The 20,140-nt window shown below is 40.6% G+C and overlaps 1 protein-coding gene across 1 annotated transcript in view; it reads left to right on the forward strand.

Annotated features, from left to right (window-relative positions):
* RNGTT (RNA guanylyltransferase and 5'-phosphatase) overlaps positions 1 to 20,140 on the forward strand; it is a 323,382-nt gene that overhangs the window by 79,662 nt on the left and 223,580 nt on the right. Inside the window, exon 9 of the mRNA XM_002714574.5 lies at positions 9,431 to 9,566. Coding sequence (XP_002714620.1) covers positions 9,431 to 9,566 — 136 coding nt within the window. The remainder of the gene's footprint in view (positions 1 to 9,430; positions 9,567 to 20,140) is intronic.

A 20,140-nucleotide genomic window follows, 5' to 3' on the forward strand; every position in this document is an offset into this window, starting at 1 on the left:
CCTTTTCCTTTCCTTTCCTTTCCTTTCTCTCTCTCTCTCTCTCTCTCTTTCTTTCTTTCTTTTAGAGAGAGGAAAAAAAAACTAAAATGAGGGGGAAAAATGAGTAAAATGAGTGGAAAAGATGGTCAGAGTTAGAATTTGCTCAACAGTAAGCTAGTGAGAGAAATCAGGTTCTGTGTGTATAAGCTCCATGGATGTGGAGGGAGAAAGCTGGAGCTGGGCAAATCAGTTCTTAAATACTTTTTAGAACAAGGGATGATGAGCGTTGTTGGGTAGTGACAGGATCTGGCCAACTGCTTTTATGTTAGAAATGTTCATAAATTGTATCAGGAAAAGTAGCTGTAGATTCTGCATTTTCTTCATAATATAAGAAATATTAGTATACCTGAATTTATTTCTGTATACCTTTACAACCATGAGGATTTTGGTACTGGGTGCTAATTCTGTAAAGAATATAAATGTGAAATGATAGGGAAATAGCAGGCTTTGTGGTAGTGGATTATTGAGAGAAAAGAAGTACCAGGATAGTCAACTCTGGGCTTATGATTGTACATTTGTCTCTGTTGGAGGATGAGGAATAGATGTGCTTCTTGTGATGAAACTATTATGTAAATAGCTAGTATTATGTAACCTTTGGAATTGAGGCTGTTTTGGGAACATATCAATGGGGTTACACCATAGGCACAGGCAGCTGTTTATGGTGGGGAACCAGGGGGAAAGAACCAGCATTTCTGTTAGCATTCTTGGCTATAAGATGTAGAAATCGGTTTTGCTAATTTATGCAAAAGAATATATGGGAGAACTCCTAAGAGAACCAGTCTTGGACAGTGGATAGAAATCAAGGGAAGTCGGTGACAAGGATCAGAGGCAAGATGTGGGCACAGGGGCCCTTTGAGCAGGAAGCCATCGTTGGCACTTGCTGGCAGTATCTCTGCTATTGCTGTGAATGCTTTTTCAACTCTTTGTACCTCTGTCATTTACTCAGGTTAAAAGTCTTGGGAAAAGAACATTTGATCGTCTGGCTTAGACCCTGAGACTGTTTTCAACCTGCTAGGGACAGGGTTAGATAGAATCTGGAACTTTGGTTTCCATTGTGAAAATGAAATTACCTACATCCAGAACTGAGCTAGCTCATGGATCACTTCTGCCAAACAAAACAGAACAATTATTCTTTGTTCCTTAAGTGCCCCATTGCTCAGTAAATAAATGTACCCAGTGCCTCAAGCTAGAAGCTTGCAAATCATCCTTGACTTCTCTCTTTCTCTCAGCTCCATCTCTAGCAAATAGCATATTATCCTGTCTGTTTACCTCTTAAATGTCTTTTATCCAATGATTTCTAAATGTTGTTATCACCATAATCCTAGCTACTGTGATTTCTCACTTGATCTACTGCAGAGGCCCCATAATTTCTGTTGTCTACAGATTAGCACCTGCCCTATTGATGTATGAATTCTGTGGGGATAAACTTTTTAACTAAAGAAGTGAAAGGTCTCTATAATAAAAATTATCAAACATTGATGAAAGAAATCAGCAAGGACACACAAAAATGGAAAGATACTCCTTCTCATGGATCAGAATCAATATTAAAATGTCTATACTATCAAAATAATCAATATTAAATTGTCTGTACTATCAAAAGCGATATACAGATTCAGTGCAATCCCTATCAAAATACCAATAACATTCTTTACAGAACTAGAAAAAACAACCCTCAAATTCATATGGATCACAAAAAAACCCAGAATAGCCTGCGTGATCCTGAAACAAGAGAACTCAAGCTGGAGGCATCACAAACCTGACTTCAAAGCATACTACAAAGTTATATAACTAAAACAGCATAGTACTGGCATAAAAACAGATACATATATCAATGGAACAGAATAGAGCAGAAATAAATGCACACACATAGAGCCAGCTGCTTTCTGACGGAAGTGCTTAGACCATCCAGTGGATCAAGGGTGGCCTCTTCAACAAATGGTGCTGGCAAAACTGGGTTTACATATGTAGAAGAATGAAATTAGATCCATACCTCTCACCATATACATAATTGAACTCCAGATGGATCAAATACCTACATTTAAGATCTGAGATTATGAAGTTGCTGGGAGAAAATGTAGGGAAAACACTGTAAGACTTTGGTGTATGGGATGACTTGTTGAGTAAGACCCTAAAGCACAGGTAACAAAAGCAAAACTAAATAAATGGAACTATATCAGACTCAGGAACTTTTTTCACAGCAAAAGAGGTGATCAATAGAGTGAAGGGACATCCAACAGAATGGGAAAATTATTTGCAAACCACCTATCTGACAAAGGATTAACGTCCTGAATATATCAGCAACTTAAAAAACTCAACAACAACTACAACAAAAAACCCAACCAACTTAGTTGAGAAATGGGTAAAGGACTTGAATAGACAGTTCTCAAAAGAAGAAATACAAATGCTCAACATCACTAGTCATCAGGGAAATGGAATTCAAAACCACAATGAAATCTTACCTCACCTCTGTCAGAATGGCTAAAATCCCAAACAGGGAGAATAACAAATGTTGGCAAAGATGTGAACAAAGGGAAACACTTATACACTTTTGGTGGGAATGCAAATTAGTGTAGCTATGCTGGAAAGCAGTGTGGAGATTTCGTAAAATACTAGACATAGACTTGCCACATGTTCCAGCAATCCCACTACTCTGTATATACCCAAAAGACTTGAGCACAGTGAATCAGAGATACCTGCAGTACCATGTTCATAGCAGCACTGTTCACAGTAGCTGAAATTTGGAACCAGTCAAGGTGTCCATCATCAGATAAATGGATAAAGAAAATGTGGTATATATACACAATGGAATATTATTCAGCTATAAAAAGAATGAAATTCTGCCAGTTATAGCAAAATGGACGCAACTGGAGAACATCATGTTGAGCGAAATAAATCAGACCCAGAAAGACATATACTGCATGTTCTCCCTTGTATGTGGGAGCTAAAATTTAAAAAACAAACAAAAAGAGAAATGTCTGTGTGTCTATCAGTATTGCTGAAAACAGTTTTGTAAAACTTTGGTTATACCTTTGTGGAACCAATGGTTAAGAATGTTACACTACTATAGTTTTTAATGACCTATGATTACTTTAAAATTTACTGTATATGGGTGAAATGGTCATTTTTCCATTTATTTATTGTTTAGAGCTGTTGTTTATATTCCCACTAAGCTAGGGTCTTTTTTGCTTTTTACTTGTTAAATTTCTTACTCAGTGAAACATTAAACCTTTTTACCGTGATGTAAAGTTAAAATATGTTATCTGAAAAACTGAAACAAAAGGAGGGTGGGAGAGAGGCAGGGAATGTCATTGTGTTCTTAGTATTGTATCTACAAAGCACACTGAATCTGTTAAAAACTAATTAAAAATTAAAATAACAAAAAGCTGATCAGATAATGCCATTAATTTGCTTAAAAGCCTTCACTGCTCTGTGTTCTTCACCTACTGTGGATTCCTATCTACTTTTTTATACTGTGGTGTGGCTGGGGCTCCACAAACTGCATTTCCCAGGCCCCCTTGCCTGCTTGCTTCCTGTTGGATTTTGTCATTTGTGAATACAGGAATCTTGTTTCTGTTTTCTGTAAGGGTACCTCCAGCAGCAGAGGACACCTATCACCCTATTCTCCAATTTCTTTTGGCACCCTCATTGCTAGTTTTGCTGCTCCCTCTCCAAGGTACCAGCTTCTAGGCGTGACATCTTGGTAGATAGAGTGCTGCATGCATCATTTCCTAGCCCACTGGGCTTTTTCCTTAAATGTTGCCAGCTTGGTCTTCTGTGTTTTTTTTTCCATAGAAACTCAGACTTGGGCTTCAGGGCATCTCTCCTTGGATGTTTAGGTAACAGCATTTGGTGCCACCTCAGCAATTTGAGCACCCAGCTGCATGGACCTCCTCCTTCTTCCAGCCATAACCCCTAAATGTCTTTCCTTCAGACTCTTGCTTCTAACAAAACATTTTCATCTTGTTCCCCTAGCCCTGCTGATGGTAGTGCTTCTTGCAATTGTTAATCTCTGGATTTCTTTAGCCTTCTTCTTTCCTATTTTCAGCTTTCCAGTATCTGTGTAACCAATTTCTTATATTAAATCTCTTGTGTTTGAATTACCCATTGTGGTTTCTATTTGTCTCAGACACATGTTTTTCTATTTTCTAGAATAAAATAAAAAGTTTTCATATTGACTGTGTCTTTGCTTACTTTTAAAGTTTTATGCCATACCATTTCCTTCTTTCTCTATGCTTCAGTAATCTAAACTTTTTGTAGTTTCCTGGATATGCCACATTCTATTGTGTCTCAAGGACATTGCACCTGCTAGTCTGTGTTTCAACCACCCAGCCCTCATTTCTTGTCCATTCTCACCCAGCAGCAGTTCCCTTGATTAATACCTACATAATGCAGGTCTGAAGCAGTATACTGTAGGGGCTTTAGAGTTAAGCTAATTTTTTAAGAATCGTATTTATTCAGCATCATGATCATTCTATTACATTTACCATTCAACAGCATGGGTACAAAAAAAGAATTAAAATGCTACATTAAAACCCTTTTTTAGAATGCTTTACACTGATATATTGTCTAGGCTTTAAAATGAGCTTTACTGTTTTGCCATCTTTACGGCCTTAAGCAGGTTATTTATGTGTGTCTCAGTTTCCTCATCTGGGGAATGGAGGTGATAATTTTACCTATCTGCTAAGTCTGTGAGTATTAAATGAATTTATAAATGTCAAGTGCTTTGAATACGGCCCTGCATGTAGTAATTGCTCAGTTATGTGTAAACTCTCATTATTAGCTGAATGTGTATTTCTCTGGATCACCTTCCCTGACCTCCAAACTGTGACAAGTTCTACTTTTTGTGTGCTCCTGCAGCAGCTTGTACTTCACCTTTTCAATACTTACTATGCTTGTGATTATTTGTTTAATGCCTCATTTCTTGTTAAGGATGTAAATTAAAGTATATAAGGTTCAGAAGAGGGTCTGTGTTGTTCACTGTTATATCTCTGATACTGGCAGTGTGTCTGGAACCCTTTAATGAACAGCCAAACAAATTAATTGAATAAATAATTTTTAAAGATTTATTTTGAAAGAGTTACAGAAAGGGAGGGAGAGGGAGAGGGAGAAGGAGAAGGAGAAGGAGAAGGGGAGAGAGAGTGAGAGAGAGAAACAAATATCTGCTGGTTCATTCCCCAGATGGCTGCAACTACTGGGCCAGAGCAAAGCCAGGAGTCAGGAGCTTCATCCAGGACTTTCACACGGGTGGCAGGGGGCCATCATTTGTTGCTTTCCAGGTTTGTTAGCAGGAAGCTGAATCAGAAGTGGAGCAGCCAGGAGTAGAACTGAAACTCATAGACAGACACACAGATAGACAGACATGTCTTCTATCTGATAATTCACTCCCCAGATGGCCAGGGCTGGACCAAGGCTGAAGCCAGGAGCCAGGAGCTTCTTCTGGGTCTTCCATGTGGGTGCAGCAAGCACTTGGGCCATCCTTTGCTGCTTTCCCAGGTGAATTAGCAGGGAGCTGGATCAGAAGTAGAGCAGCTGGGACTTAAACCAGTGCCCTTCTGGGATGGTGGTGCTGCAGGCAGTGCTAACCCCAAATGGTTGTCTTTTTGTTAAAGTGTCTGCCTGAATTCAGAGATTTAGGAGTGATACATAAATATTTTCACATTTCTTACCATTCTTTCTTTAAATAACATTACTTTTTGTAAGCATTACATAAGAACATGTGATTTAGAATGACTAGAGTTCAAGTCAAAATTTATAGCCCAGAAATTTGTGTTCCAAAGCCTGAAAATTTGTATGTGCAGAAGAATCCCTAAATATGAACCACTAAATAATTTTTCTGGCATCTCTGTAGATGGAAACTGTATCCTAAAAACAATCTTTTCTAGTAAATCCTAACATATACTATTTTCCTCCTTGGTCTTTCAAATCTGTTTATACACATGTGCACGAGATAGTATTTTCTTTTAATTGATAGTCTACTTGAATTAAAAGAAATTCTCATTGTGTATATGTGTGCGTGTCTCAAATGAGTGTACCAGTGCCCTAAGATATAATATTCATTCTGTTTGAACCTTAAATTTAATTCTGAGCTTTGGGGCAGCTAGTGAAGAGAAATATAATTTCTGTCATCATCATTGGTTTGGAAGAGGCAAACCATTTCTTTTTTCTGAATTTATTAGCATAAGCCAGCTTTTCCTGAATTGTGAATATTGAGCACTAATCTTGTCAAATATTGACAGATATCAAGATTAAGTTTAGGAAACAATGGGCTAAAAACAAGATAAATGGACTTTTAGTATATTTTCTCGTGACTTTACGTATCCTGATACGTATCTTCCTGAGAAGAAAGATACAGCATTTTCCTAACTTATTTTGCCATGAACCTTTTTAGTGAATATTGAGCTTCACAAAATGCTGGCTTAGCTCCTGTAACAACGTTATGGATGGTGTGTCTTCAGTACCATTTTTGTAGACAATGTTATAATTGCTTTTTATTTGACCTTTCCTCATGTTGATTTAAATTCCTGTTGAAACAGAAGTCAGGGCAATGTTTGCTTCTTTCAAGAAACCTACATTTTTCTCTACCTGACAGGAGTGACTGCTTTGGAAAGCATATGCAAGAGGCCTTTGGAACTCAGTACTCCTGTTGCCACTGAGTCTGCTGGCCTGGCGTTTGGTCCAGGAGTCTCTTGATGCTTAATCAGTCCAGACTGAGGCTGATCTGAGTTTTCCTAGTAGGACTTTGGTCTCCATACTCTGAGTCTACCAGGGCTGCACCCCTTCCTTCCCTCCCTCCCTCCCTCCCTCTTTCTCTCTCTGTCTTTCTTTCTGTCTGTCTGTCTGTCTGTCTCTCTTTTTCTTCTTTTCTTTCTTTCTTCTTTTCCTTTCTTTTCTGTTTTTTTCTTTTTTAAAATTTTATTTATTTATTTGAGAGATAGAGTTATAGACAGTGAGAGGGAGAGACAGAGAGAAAGGTCTTCCTTCTGTTGGTTCACTCCCCAGATGGCTGCAACAGCCAGAGCTGTGCCAATCGGAAGCTAGGAGCCAGGTGCTTCTTCCCAGTCTCCTATGCAGGTGCAGGGGCCCAAGCACTTGGGCCATCTTCCACTGCTTTCCCAGGGCATAGTAGACAGCTGAATTGGAAGAGGAGCAGCCGGGACTAGAACTGGTGCCCATATGGGATGCTTGTGCCCATATAGGATGCTGGCACCCATATGGGATGCTGGCACCACAGGCAGAGAATTAACCTACTGCGCCATGGCGCCAGCCACATGCGCCTGTACCAGTATGTGTTCAGGTCCTGAGCTCTCTATCCCCTTCTCAGAGACGTGCTGGAAATAATTATTTTGGAAACAGCTGGTTACAGCCTGCTTTGCCATCTAGTCCCCAAATGGTCTTTGGTCTTCCTTGCTGCTCTTTCCCTTGTTTGTTTGCACACATTTTTTGTTAATTTTCAACCTTAATCAGCTCTCCTGCCTCTTCTAACCTATCCTAAACATACATATTTTGCTTTTTATAACACTTGTTTATAGTAAACCAATTGTCCATTATTATGTTTGTCTCCATATACGGTACTGGCTCACATTTCTTCATTTCATGTTTTTTTCTGTTCCATGATTTTAATCTGATTGAGGTCCATCTTTCCCTGACTGCTGTTTTTTCCTGATGTACCATATAAATCCTGCAGATAAGAGTTTGGACAGTGCCTCTCATCAGCACTCTCTATTTTCTCTGGGACAGTCTGATTATTCCGTTCTTTCCACATTTAACACCAATGAAAAACATTTTAACAAAATGATTGTTGATTTGAGGCTCATACTTTTTAGCATTCCAATCCTTCTTTTTGCTGTCAATTTTTCTCATTCTTTGAAGACTTTGGTACTGTGATATGGTCTCTCCTATCACCCCAAGACATATTATTCATTGGATAGCATAGCCACTCAGTTTGTAATTTTCTCAACTTGGATCCACCTGAACTTGACTTTTATATATGGGGTGAAATTGAATCCCATTGTTGGTAATCTGCTTATGGGGAATCAGAGATGGTAACTTGACCATTGGAAGATCGACAAATTAAGTAAATTCTATTATATATTGGTTGGGTTTAAGAAAATCAGGGCTAATAAAAGTTCCTGTGGAATATATTTGAAAATATCTTAATTGTTTAAACATGAATGAGAAGAAAAATTATATCTGAGATTGTGGTATTCTGGCTATGTATGATATTGATTCAAAGAAAGGGATTCAGAGTTTTGCTAACTGGTGTGGTAGGAAGAGCATTGCATAGTTTGAGGTTCAAGTCACTCACTGGTTTTTCTCTTCTGAAGTGGAGAAAGTAGTAGTCAATTCATATAGTTGTTAAGTCAATAACTAGCAGTTGTATCTATGTGTATGTGTGTTTTATAGACATTAAAACATTTAGATGTTTAATAAAAATATTTTTCTTAAGATGAGTCATAAGGTTATTGGGTACATATTATCTTCATGAAAACATTTCTTTATACTTTGTTTATTATAGGAAATGAAGAGATTAAAATTATGGCATTTTCGTAAAAATATTTGTTTATTTGAGAGGCAGAGAAAGAGAGAGAATGTATGAGTGAGCTCCTCCTGTCTGTAAGTTCACTCCTCATATGCCCCTGGTGACTCTACCAGATGTGGCTCTGTACTGTGGGCTAAACTGGAGCTAGGAACTCAAACTGGGTCTTCCATATAGATGGCGGGGACCCAACTGAGCCATCACCTGCTTGTCTCCCAGGGTACGCATTAGCAGGAAGCTGGAATTGGGAGTGGAGCTGGGACTCTAACCCAAGTACTCTGATATGGGATGCAGGTGTCCCATTTGGCTGTTAGCCAAATGCCTGCCTCTTTTTGTGATATTTAAATCTACCTGATAGAGGGACTCTAGTGAACATAAGTCCATAAAGATATAAGTGTAAGAAAAACCAGTTTATTTTTATTTCCTACAACCATAGTATTTTAAAAAATAATTATTTTATTTGAGAGACAGGGAAGGGAGAAGGAGAGGAAAAGAGGACTACCAGGCTACAGAGATAGAGATACAGATAAGAGTGAGCTCCCATTTGCTGGTTCACTCTCCAAATGCCTGTACTAACTGGGACTAGACCAGGACTGGCGCCTGGCGCCTGGAGCCTGGAGCCAGGATCTCAATCCATGTTGCCCATGTGAGTAGCAAGAATCTAATTACTTGAGCCATCACTGTTGCTTCCTGGTATTGCATTGGAGAGAAGGTGGAGCTAGAAACTAGAGGTGGGAATTGAACCCAGGCACTCTAATACAGAATGTTGGCATCTTAACCACTAGGCTAAATGTCCACTCCCCTTATTCTTGATATTATGCTGTTAATCTTGCCTTTTTAATGTTTAACTTACAGTTATATGATGTTGATTGATGGCACAAATGAAGTTTTTATGATTGATAGAGACAATTCAGTGTTTCATGTTTCAAATCTGGAATTTCCATTTCGTAAAGATCTTCGTATGCATTTATCAAACACTCTTTTGGATGGGGTAAGTCATATTTATTTTATCTATGCATACATATATATTCAAACAATTAAAAATTATGATCTTTTCCTCGTAAATCGTATTTTAAAAGCAATTTACAGTCAAAATCTAGTTTTTATTTGAATGTAAATTTCATTTACTTCTTAACTGCACTTTCATTGAATTTGTTCTTTTTTAAAGAGAAAGCTGCTAATTTAATCTTTGAACCTAAATAGAATTTGAACCTGTTTTCTTTAGTGGAGAAAGTTGTTAAATTGAGTAAAATGAAATCTGTATTGAACTTTATTACTTGGTATGAGAATAAGGGGGCAACATTAAATCTTGATTTGTTTTCTTTGTGGCTAGAAACATTTTTGTTGAAAAAGACTGATTTTTTATTTTACTTGTCATTTGAAATATATAATACTACGTACCACATTTTCCATGGCTTTTAGTGATAAGGACTGATAATCTTTATTTTAAGAGATAATCATGCCTTTGAAAGCAACAAGTATTTTTTTTAACTTTTATTTAGTAAATATAATTTTCCAAAGTATAGTTTATGGATTACAATGGCTTTTTCCCCCCTATAACTTCCCTACCACCTGCACCCCTCCCATCTCCCGCTCCCTCTCCCATTCCATTCACATCAAGATTCATTTTCAATTCTCTTTATATACAGAAGATCGATTTATTATATATTAAGTAAAGATTTCATCAGTTTGCACCCACTCAGAACATAAAGTGTAAAAAACTGTTTGAGTACTAGTTATAGCATTAATTCACATTGGACAACACATTAAGTACAGAGATCCCACATAAGGAGTAAGTACACAGTGACTCTTGTTGTTGACTTAACAAATTGACACTCTTGTTTATGGCGTCAGAAATCTCCCTAGGCTCTAGTCATGAGTTTCCAAGGCTATGGAAGCCTCTTGAGTTTGCTGACTTCGATCTTAACAAGTACTTTTTTTTTTTTTTTTTAAAGATTCATTTATTTATTTGAAAGGCAGAGAGAGAGAGAAAGAATATGAATCTTATATTTACTGGTTCATTCCCCAAATGGCTGCAATGGCTGGAGCTGAGCGATCTGAAGTTAGGAGCCAGGAACTTCTTCCAGGTTTCCCACATGGGTCCAGGGGCCCTTGTGCTTGGGCCATCTTCTGCTACTTTCGCAGGTACATTAGCAGGCAGCTGGTTGGGAAGTGGAGCAGTCCATATGGGATGCCGGCATTGCAGGTGACTGCTTTACCTACGAAGCACAGCACTGGCCCCACAACCAGTGCTTTTACAGTTGCATTTGTAAAGCTGTTAAGAAGACTCCCATCCCAGAAAGTATGTGTTTTTTTTTTTTTTTTTAAGATATATTTTACTTATTTGAAAGGCTGAGTGAAAGAGATGGGGAGTGGGAGGAAGAGATGGAGGGCAGGTGAGAAATCCGTATCTTCATTTGCTGATTCAGTCCCCAAATGGTCACAACAATAGAGCTGTGGCAGCCCAAAGCCAGGAGTTCAGAGTTCCATCCTGGTCTCCCAAATGGATGGTAGGAGCCCAGGTACTTAGGCCATTTTTACTGCCTTCCCAGGTGTATTAGCAGGGACCTGGATCAGAAGCAGAGTAGCCACGACTTGAACCAGCACTCAGATGTGGGATGCTATTGTTGCCAAGTGGCAGCTTAACTCTACTGTACCAGAGTACTGGTCTCAGAAAATATGTATTTATTAATCACAAAATCACTTAATTAAAAATATTTTATTTTCTCTCATGTGAATAACGTTTCCTTCCCCTAATCCTGAAAGTATTAGTTTATTTAAATAAAAATAATGCAGAACATTACCAGAAAATTAGTAAAAATCATCTGAACTCTGAATTTTAGAGAAGTCTCTGTAACCATGTGGATGACCATCATTCTAGACTTCTCTGTGCTAGGGTGCTCAATCATACATCTGTTCCTATGGAATATAACACATGCATATTAATGATAGCAACTAAGAACATAGAATCTTTTTTTTTTTTTTTTTGGACAGGCAGAATTAGACAGTGAGAGAGAGAGAGAGAAAGGTCTTCCTTGTTTTTTTTTTTCCATTGGTTCACACACAAAATGGCCGCTATGGCCAGCGTGCCGGCCTTAAGCCAGGAGCCAGCTGCTTTTTTCTGGTCTCCCATGCGGGTGCAGGGCCCAAGCACTTGGGCCATCCTCCACTGCCCTCCCGGGCCACAGCAGAGAGCTGGCCTGGAAGAGGGGCAACCGGGACAGAATCTAGCGCCCTGACCAGGGGTGCCGCTGCCACAGGTGGAGGATTAGCCTAGTGAGCCACGGCGCTGGCAAAGAGCATAGATTCTTAAACAGAGACTTGTATCAGAATTGTTAGAAAGATGTGGGGGGCGGGGGGCAGCGCCGTAGCTCACTTGGTTAATCCTCTGTCTGCGGCGCCGGCGTCCCATGTGGGCTCCAGGTTCTAGTCCCGGTTGCTCCTCTTCCAGTCCAGCTCTCTGCTGTGGCCTGGGAGGGCAGTGGAGGATGGCCCAAGTGCTTGGGTGCCTGAATCCACGTGGGAGACCAGGAGGAAGCACCTGGCTTCTGGCTTCAGATTGACACAGTGCCGGGAGTGGCGGCCATTTGGGGAGTGAACCAACGGAAGGAAGACCTTTCTCTTTCTCTCTCACTGTCTGGCTCTGTCAAATTAAAAAACAAAAAACAAAACAAAACAAAAAAAAAGATTGGGGCATTATATTAGAAAGATTCTGATTAGTTATGGTACCTCTTATCTCATTGAAAATGAGATTTCTGGTCAAATATATAGGCACATGTGTTGTTACATAATTTTTCATGAATGCAACCAAACATTACAAGTGTTTGTCTTTTTTTGTGCTTTATATTTGTTTGGGACATCTTTCCCATGTATATGTCTGAATGGTTACCATTGTCTATATAAGCATCGTTATTTGGGCTTTCCAAGCTGTGTTGGTTTTGTAAACTGTAAGATTAAAAAGTTGCCTGTTAAAAATATGTACTGTTCCAACAGTGCATCAAGTTCAAAACACTTTATTTATAAGCAGTGATACCAGGCATTTAGTCTTTCCCTAAATATCTGAGAGTCCTGGGAATTTAATCATGTTGATGTTGTCTTTTTTGCATATTTAATTAAAAAAATGGATACCTTAAAAGATTTTTTTTTTAAGGTTAGGAAACATAAGTCAGAAGGAGCCAATTCAAGGGCTGGCATTGTGGTATGCAAGTCTCCCATATGGGTACCAATTTGAGTCCTGGCTGCTCCACTTCTGATCCAGCTCCCAGCTAATGTGCCTGGGAAAAGCAGCGGGAATACGGCCCATGTGCTTGGACCCTGTACCCACGTGGGAGACCTGAAAGAAGTTTCCAGCTTTGGACTGGCTCAGCCCCGGCTCTTGTGGCCATTGGGGAGTAAACCAGCAGACAGAAGATCTCTCTCTCTCTCTCTTCTGTAACTCTGCCATTCAAGTAAAATAAACAAATCTTTGTTTTTAAAAGAAGGAGCCAAATCAGAACTTTAAGGTGCATACCTGATGGTATCTCTTCAAACTATCACAGAATTACCCTTATTTGGATGACAGGAATTAGTGGTAAGGCCTCTTTTGTGAAGCTTTTCTGCTAAAAGTTTGTCCAACTTCCTCAAAACACTCCCTGGATAAGCAGACCGGATCCTTCTTTGGCCCTTCCAGAAGTCAACAAACAAAACGCTGTGAGCATCTCCTCAAAAAAACTATCACCCTAACCTTTGCTCTTGTCTGGTCTGCTTTTGTTTTAATTGGATTGCTTCTACCTGGTGGTAGCCATTGCATTGATTATACATCATCCTTAGGATCATACAGGTAAAGCCATGTTTCATCTCCTTTTACAGTTCTTAAAAGAAATACTTCAGGATCTTGCTCCCACCCAAACTTTATGTTTATAATTTCTGTTGAAAGCTTTGTTCTTGTCTATAGCTCATCTAGGCAGAACACGAAGCAGAAAGTTTGTTTAGCCTTTTTAAGTCAGATTTGTGTAAAGTTGAAGCAGTTCAGATGTCTGTGGTATCGGCTGTTATTTATTTTTTTCTTTCCTAAAGATTTATTTATTTATTTTGAAAGAGTTACAGAGAGAGGGAGCGAAATACAAAGCGTGAGATCTTCCATTGACTGGGTCAGCACTCCCTAAATGGCCCCAACAGCCAAAGCTGAGCCAGGTTGAAGCCTGGAGCCTGAAGCCTGGAGCCAAGAGCCAGGAGCCAGGATCTTCATCCAGGTCTCCCATGTCGGTGGCAGGGACCCAGGCGGTTGGGCCATTTCCCTTGCTTTTCCAGGCCAATAGCAGGGAGCTAGATCTGAAATAGAACAGCGGGGACATGAATCGGTGCTCATATGAGATGCCGGCACTGCAGGCAGGGGTTTTTCCTGCTACTCCACAATGCCAGACCTGATTATTATTTCTGTTGTCAATTGTCAGTCCTCCTCAATTGTGACACAAACAAGATAAATTTACAAGCAAACTGATGTGGAAAGAAACTGTTGCAGATTCCTTCTTCAACATCATCTTGCCCTTTTCCTTTCTTTCTCCCCCAACCCCCACCCCCCAAGAAACCTTTTATTTAAGGAATACAGACTTCATGCATTTCGTAAGTACAACTTTAGGAATATAGTGATTCTTCCTACTGTGCCCACCCTTCCACCCACACTCATACTCCTCTTCCTCCTCCCTGTCCTATTCCCACTCTTACTTTTTACTAAGATCTATTTTCAATTAACTTTATACACATACAATTAACTCTATACTAAGTAAAGAGTTCAACAAATTGTATGGAAAAAAAAAAACCTGTTCTTGAGTCAAGACAAGGGCTGTTCAAAGTCATTGCTTCTCAAAGTGTTAATTTCACTTCTTTTAGATTGCCTTTTAGGTGCTCTATTAGTTATTGCAGGTCAGGGAGAACATATGGCATTTGTCCTTTTGGGACTGGCTTATTTCACCGAGTATGATGTTTTCCAGTGTTTTCTGAGTCCCAGCACACAAGACTCCCACAGTCACGAGCTCCCAGGCCCCTGCCAGTTCTCCCAGCCAGACTCAGGCTGGTTGTCGGGCATGCAGACACGAGCTGGAGCAGCAGTTGGCCTATGTCCAAAATGGCGCCTGCCTTCTCCCTGCTAGTTGTAGGACGCCGGTGCCTGGTGGTGAGGGAAAGAAAATGTGCTCCCTTTTTTCCTTTCTAGGTGGGCAGGTACACTATCTCCCACAGGGCTCCAATCTGGGATTCCTGCCGGCCTCTTCCTGCAGCTTTATCTCCAGTGGTTTGGCCTACTGCAGTCTGGGCTCTCCTCACTCCAAAGCTGATACTGAGGTTCTCAGCTGCTGTACTACCAAGATGTGCATGTCCACACCCTCCCTGTAGTTCCATGGTGTCCCTCTGATTTGTGTGGAGTTTCCTCTGCTGTTTCTCAGCTCTTCCCTGAGACTGCACTCTCTTCACTTTTTTAAACTCTTCCCCTAGGCTAGAGCAATAAGCTCCCTCCCTATTCCTCCACCTTAACTCCAAACTTGTCCTTTCTTAAAATGAGTTTATCTATTTGTAAAACGCTGATTTCTTTGAGGGCATTGTTGCCTACAGTTTCGTAAATCGGATGTTTTTGCTTCAATTTTATTAGAATTCATGCTGTTTTGATAGGGTCCTTTTCAAACTGATATCTTACTCTTCTTCATTCCTGAAATTAGATCCTGTTCAGACATGTTATAGTACATTAATACAAGTTGATTTTGGTGTGAAAAGATGTTTTTTAATTTATTTTTATTTTATTTTATTTTATTTTTTGACAGGCAGAGTGGACAGTGAGAGAGAGAGACAGAGAGAAAGGTCTTCCTTTGCCGTTGGTTCACCCTCCAATGGCCGCCGCGGCCAGCGCGCTGCGGCCGGCGCACCACGCTGATCCGATGGCAGGAGCCAGGAGCCAGGTGCTTTTCCTGGTCTCCCATGGGGTGCAGGGCCCAAGCACCTGGGCCATCCTCCACTGCACTCCCTGGCCACAGCAGAGGGCTGGCCTGGAAGAGGGGCAACCGGGACAGAATCCGGCGTCCCGACCGGGACTAGAACCTGGTGTGCTGGCGCCGCAAGGCGGAGGATTAGCCTAGTGAGCCGCGGCGCCGGCCTATTTTTTATTTATTTGACAGGCAGAGTTAGACAGTGAGAGAGAGAGAGACAGAGAGAAAGGTCTTCCTTCCATTGGTTCACCCCCACAAATGGCTGCCATGGCCGGCACACTGCGCTGATCCAAAGCCAGGAGCCAGGTGCTTCCTCCCAGTCTCCAATCGGGCGCAGGAACCAAGCACTTGGGCCATCCTCCACTACCTTCCTGGGCCACAGCAGAGAGCTGGACTGGAAGAGGAGCAACCAGGACTGGAACTGGTGCCCATATGGGATGCCGGTGCCGCAGGCATGCATTTTCCATGAACGTTTTGAATACCCCTGGTACAAATGTCACCCTCATTTCCAGAACTTTGAACACTTGTACAATTATGCCAGTCATGTATAGAGGATCTGCACATGATCTGAAACACTGTTTTTGATGTAGTATTTTCTCATTTGATGAGTTGGAAGATGGGCTTTTCCATCTTAGGAAATAGGATAGCAGTGGTTAGAGCTCTAATTCCTGTGGCTTCACTGGGTCACTCAGTTATTACATGGAGGTACCTCATGCAGTTTACTCAGTGGTAGTAAGTGGAGGCTAACAGTAGTTAGTTCTTTGAACTATTGTGACTAAGTTGGAAAGCTTGTAAAGTGATGATGATAGTGCCTGGCACATAGTACAATTAACATTTTTCTCCATTTAAAATTTCTGTAAGTTTTCATGTTATTTGAAAGGCAGAGTGAGACAGGCAGAGGGCTTCAGTCCTCTGTTTCACTCCCCAAGGGCCTAGAAAAGCTGGGGCTGGGCCAGGCTAAAGCCAGGAGACGGGAACTCATTTGGATCTTCCACATGGGTGGCAGGGGCTCAGGCACTGGAGCCATTACCTGCTGCCTCCCTCAGTGTTTGTTAGGAGAAAGCTGGAATCAGAAGTGGAGATAGGACTCAAACCCAGTCACTGTGATACGGATGGGTTGCAGGTGTCTCAAGTGGCATCTTTTTTTTTTTTTTAACATTTATTTTATTTTATTTATTTATTTGACAGGTAGAGTTACAGACAGTGAGAGAGAGACAGAGAGAGAGGTCTTCCTTCTGTTGGTTCACTCCCTAATTAGCTGCAACGGCTGGAGTTGTGCCAGTCCGAAGCCAGGAGCCAGGAATTCTTCCAGGTTTCCCATGTGGGTACAGAGGCCTAAGGACTTGGGCCACCTTCTAATGCTTTCCCAGTCCATAGCAGAGAGCTGGATCGGAAGTGGAGCAGCTGGGACTGGAACCGGGGCACATATGGGATGTCAGCACTGCAGGTGGCAGCTTTACCCACAGCACTGGCCCCATGTTTCCCTTTTAATTTGCATTAATGTTATTGTTAGTCAGGCTTAACCTTTTTTTTATTTCTTTATGAGTTATTGCAGTTCTTCTGTGAGTTGCCTTTTCAGATCCTTTCTATATTTTTCTGTTTGATATTTATCTTTTTCTTACTGATTTATGGGATATTTTGTCTTATTGGAGTATTTATTAGTTTGTTTCACATTTAAAAATATATTTTACTTCTTTAGTGTCTCTCCTGATATATAGAAGTTTAATCATAAAATAGATTAAATTATAAATAGTTTATATATTTTGGCTCTCGTGACATTTTAAGAAAGGAAAGTCACCTTGCAATTATAGTAGTTCTATATTTCTTTCAAATCTTTTGGAATTTATTTGAATATTTAAACATTTAATCTATCTGAAATACACTTTTGATAAAAGGAGTAAAATAGTAGTATAGTTTATATCCAGATATCTAGACTGTTGCCTCAACAGTATTCAGCTAAGACATTTCTCCTTTTTCATTGGAAGTATCATTTTTTATTGTGTATTAGATTCCTTTATTATCATTATTTCTCTTTATTCACTTTCTGTTCGATTAATGTTTTGCCTTTTAATGTTTTTTTTTTTTTTTTTACAAAATTTTTTATTTTTTTTGAAAGGTAGAGATGGAGAAAAGTTGGAGGGAGAAAGAGATGGAGAGAGAGCTCGACCTTTTCCATCTACTAGTTCATTCCTTAAATGCCTATAACAAGCCGGCGCCGTGGCTCAATAGGCTAATCCTCCACCTTGCGGCGCCTGCACACCGGGTTCTAGTCCCGGTTGGGGCGCCGGATTCTGTCCCGGTTGCCCCTCTTCCAGGCCAGCTCTCTGCTATGGCCAGGGAGTGCAGTGGAGGATGGCCCAGGTGCTTGGGCCCTGCACCCCATGGGAGACCAGGAAAAAGCACCTGGATCCTGGCTCCTGCCATCGGATCAGCGCGGTGCGCCGGCTGCAGCGGCGGCCATTGGAGGGTGAACCAACGGCAAAAGGAAGACCTTTCTCTCTCTGTCTCTCTCTCTCACTGTCCACTCTGCCTGTCAAAAAAAAAAAAAAAAAAATGCCTATAACAGCCAGAGCTGGGTCATTCCAAGTTCAGGAGCTACAAACTCAGGGTGGTTCTCTCACATGCATAGCAGGGACCCAAGTACTTGAGCCTTTATCTGTTGTCTCCCAGTGCCTACATTAGCTGAAACCAGGAGCCTGGAACTCCATGTGAGTCTCCTGTGTGGGTGCAGGGGCCCACGGACTTGGGCCATATTCTGCTTTCCCAGGCAAATTTTAAGGGTGCTGAGTCTGAAGTGAAGCAGCTAAGACTTGAACGAGTGTCTTTATGGGATGCTGGCACTGTATGTGGTGACCTAATCAGCTGCACAACAACACTGGCCCCAACATTGAACTTTTTTTTATTTACAAAATTTATTGATTTGAGTGGGAGAAAGTGAATGAGCAAGTAAGAGAGCAAGTAAGCACTCCCATTTGCTGGTTCAGTCCGCAAATGCCTACAGTGGCCCTGGGTTGGCTTAGGCTGAAGCTGAGAGTTGGATACTAAATCCAGGTCTTATACATGGGTGGTAGGAACCCAGTTACTTGAGCAACCTTTGCTGCCTCCCAGGGTCTACATTAACAGGAAGCTGGAGTCAAGAGCCAGAGCTGGGTACTGAATCCAGATACTGCAGTGTGGAACATGGGTGTCCTAACTGCTGTCTTAAGTGCTGGACTAAATGCCCATACTGACATTTTGCCCCCTTTTATGAATTAAATTATGTCTGGTTAATATTCTTTGAAAATATGAGAATGATTCTTATTCCAGATAACATTTACCCTCCTGTTCTGGTTTGTATCAGCATATAGATGTTAGGACATTGAAGAATGGCTTGTTTGAATGTTTCTTTCAAATTTCAATGATAAAATTACTTTAATAAAAAAATCACATAGAAAATATGTATTTACGTGTTTAGCAGAAGGAAAATCATTTTCCAAGTGACCTGAATGCTTATTTCCCCTATCCCATGTGCTTTTGTTTGTTTGTTTGACCAGATAAATATTGGAATGTGCAAACCAGAAGATGGGAGAATGTGACTGGAGAATGGGATGTTTGTGTTAGTCACTTCTGATGTGTAGTGTTGTGTGATGAGAAGGTTCAGAATGTAGCCTAGAGAGAGCAAAGGCCTTAGTTTGGGAGATGAAGAGCACTGGAAAAGAGATGAAGGAAGCATTAGATGGTTCACGACAGGAATCCAGGTAGAGAGGATGCCTCTGAGCCATTCTCTAATGATTAGGAAGGAGGAAAGAAGACAGTGCAGTTGGATTGAAATCTAATGACAAATAGAACAAAGCATAGATATTATATCATAAAGAATTATCTATGCTGCATACTCTGTGGGACTACTAGAATAGTAAATTATCATTCCTGTGACAGTAGGATAATGAAATATTTTCTTTTTAACTTTTATTTAATAAATATAAATTTCCAAAGTACAGTTTATATATTGCAGTGGCTTTTCCCCCCCATAACCTCCCTCCCATCCACAACCATCCCATCTCCAGCTTCCTCTCCCATCCCATTCACATCAAGATTCATTTTCAATTCTCTTTATATACAGTATATATTAAGTAAATATTTCATCAGTTTGCACCCACACAGAACATAAAGTGTAAAATACTGTTTGAGTACTTGTTATAGCATTAATTCACATTGGACAACACATTAAGGACAGAGATCCTACGTGAGGAGTAAGTGCACAGTGACTCTTGTTGTTGACTTAACAATTTTACACTCTTGTTTATGGCGTCAGTTATCACCCTAGGCTCTTGTCACGAGTTGCCAAGGCTATGGAAGGCTTTTGAGTTCGCTGACTCCGATCTTATTTAGACAAGGTCATAGTCAAAGTGGAAGTTCTCTCCTCCCTTCAGAGAAAGGTACCTCCTTCTTTGATGGCCTGTTCTTTCCACTGGCATCTCACTCACAGAGATCTTTCATTTAGGTTTTGTGTGTGTGTGTGTGTGTGTGTGTGTGTGTGTGTGTGTTTTCCAGAGTGTCTTGGCCTTCCATGCCTAAAATACTCTCATGGGCTCTTCAGCCAGATCCAAATGCTTAACGGCTAATTCTGAGGCCA

This window comes from Oryctolagus cuniculus, chromosome 5, assembly GCF_964237555.1.
Source record: "Oryctolagus cuniculus chromosome 5, mOryCun1.1, whole genome shotgun sequence".
Classification (NCBI taxonomy): Eukaryota; Metazoa; Chordata; class Mammalia; order Lagomorpha; family Leporidae; genus Oryctolagus; species Oryctolagus cuniculus.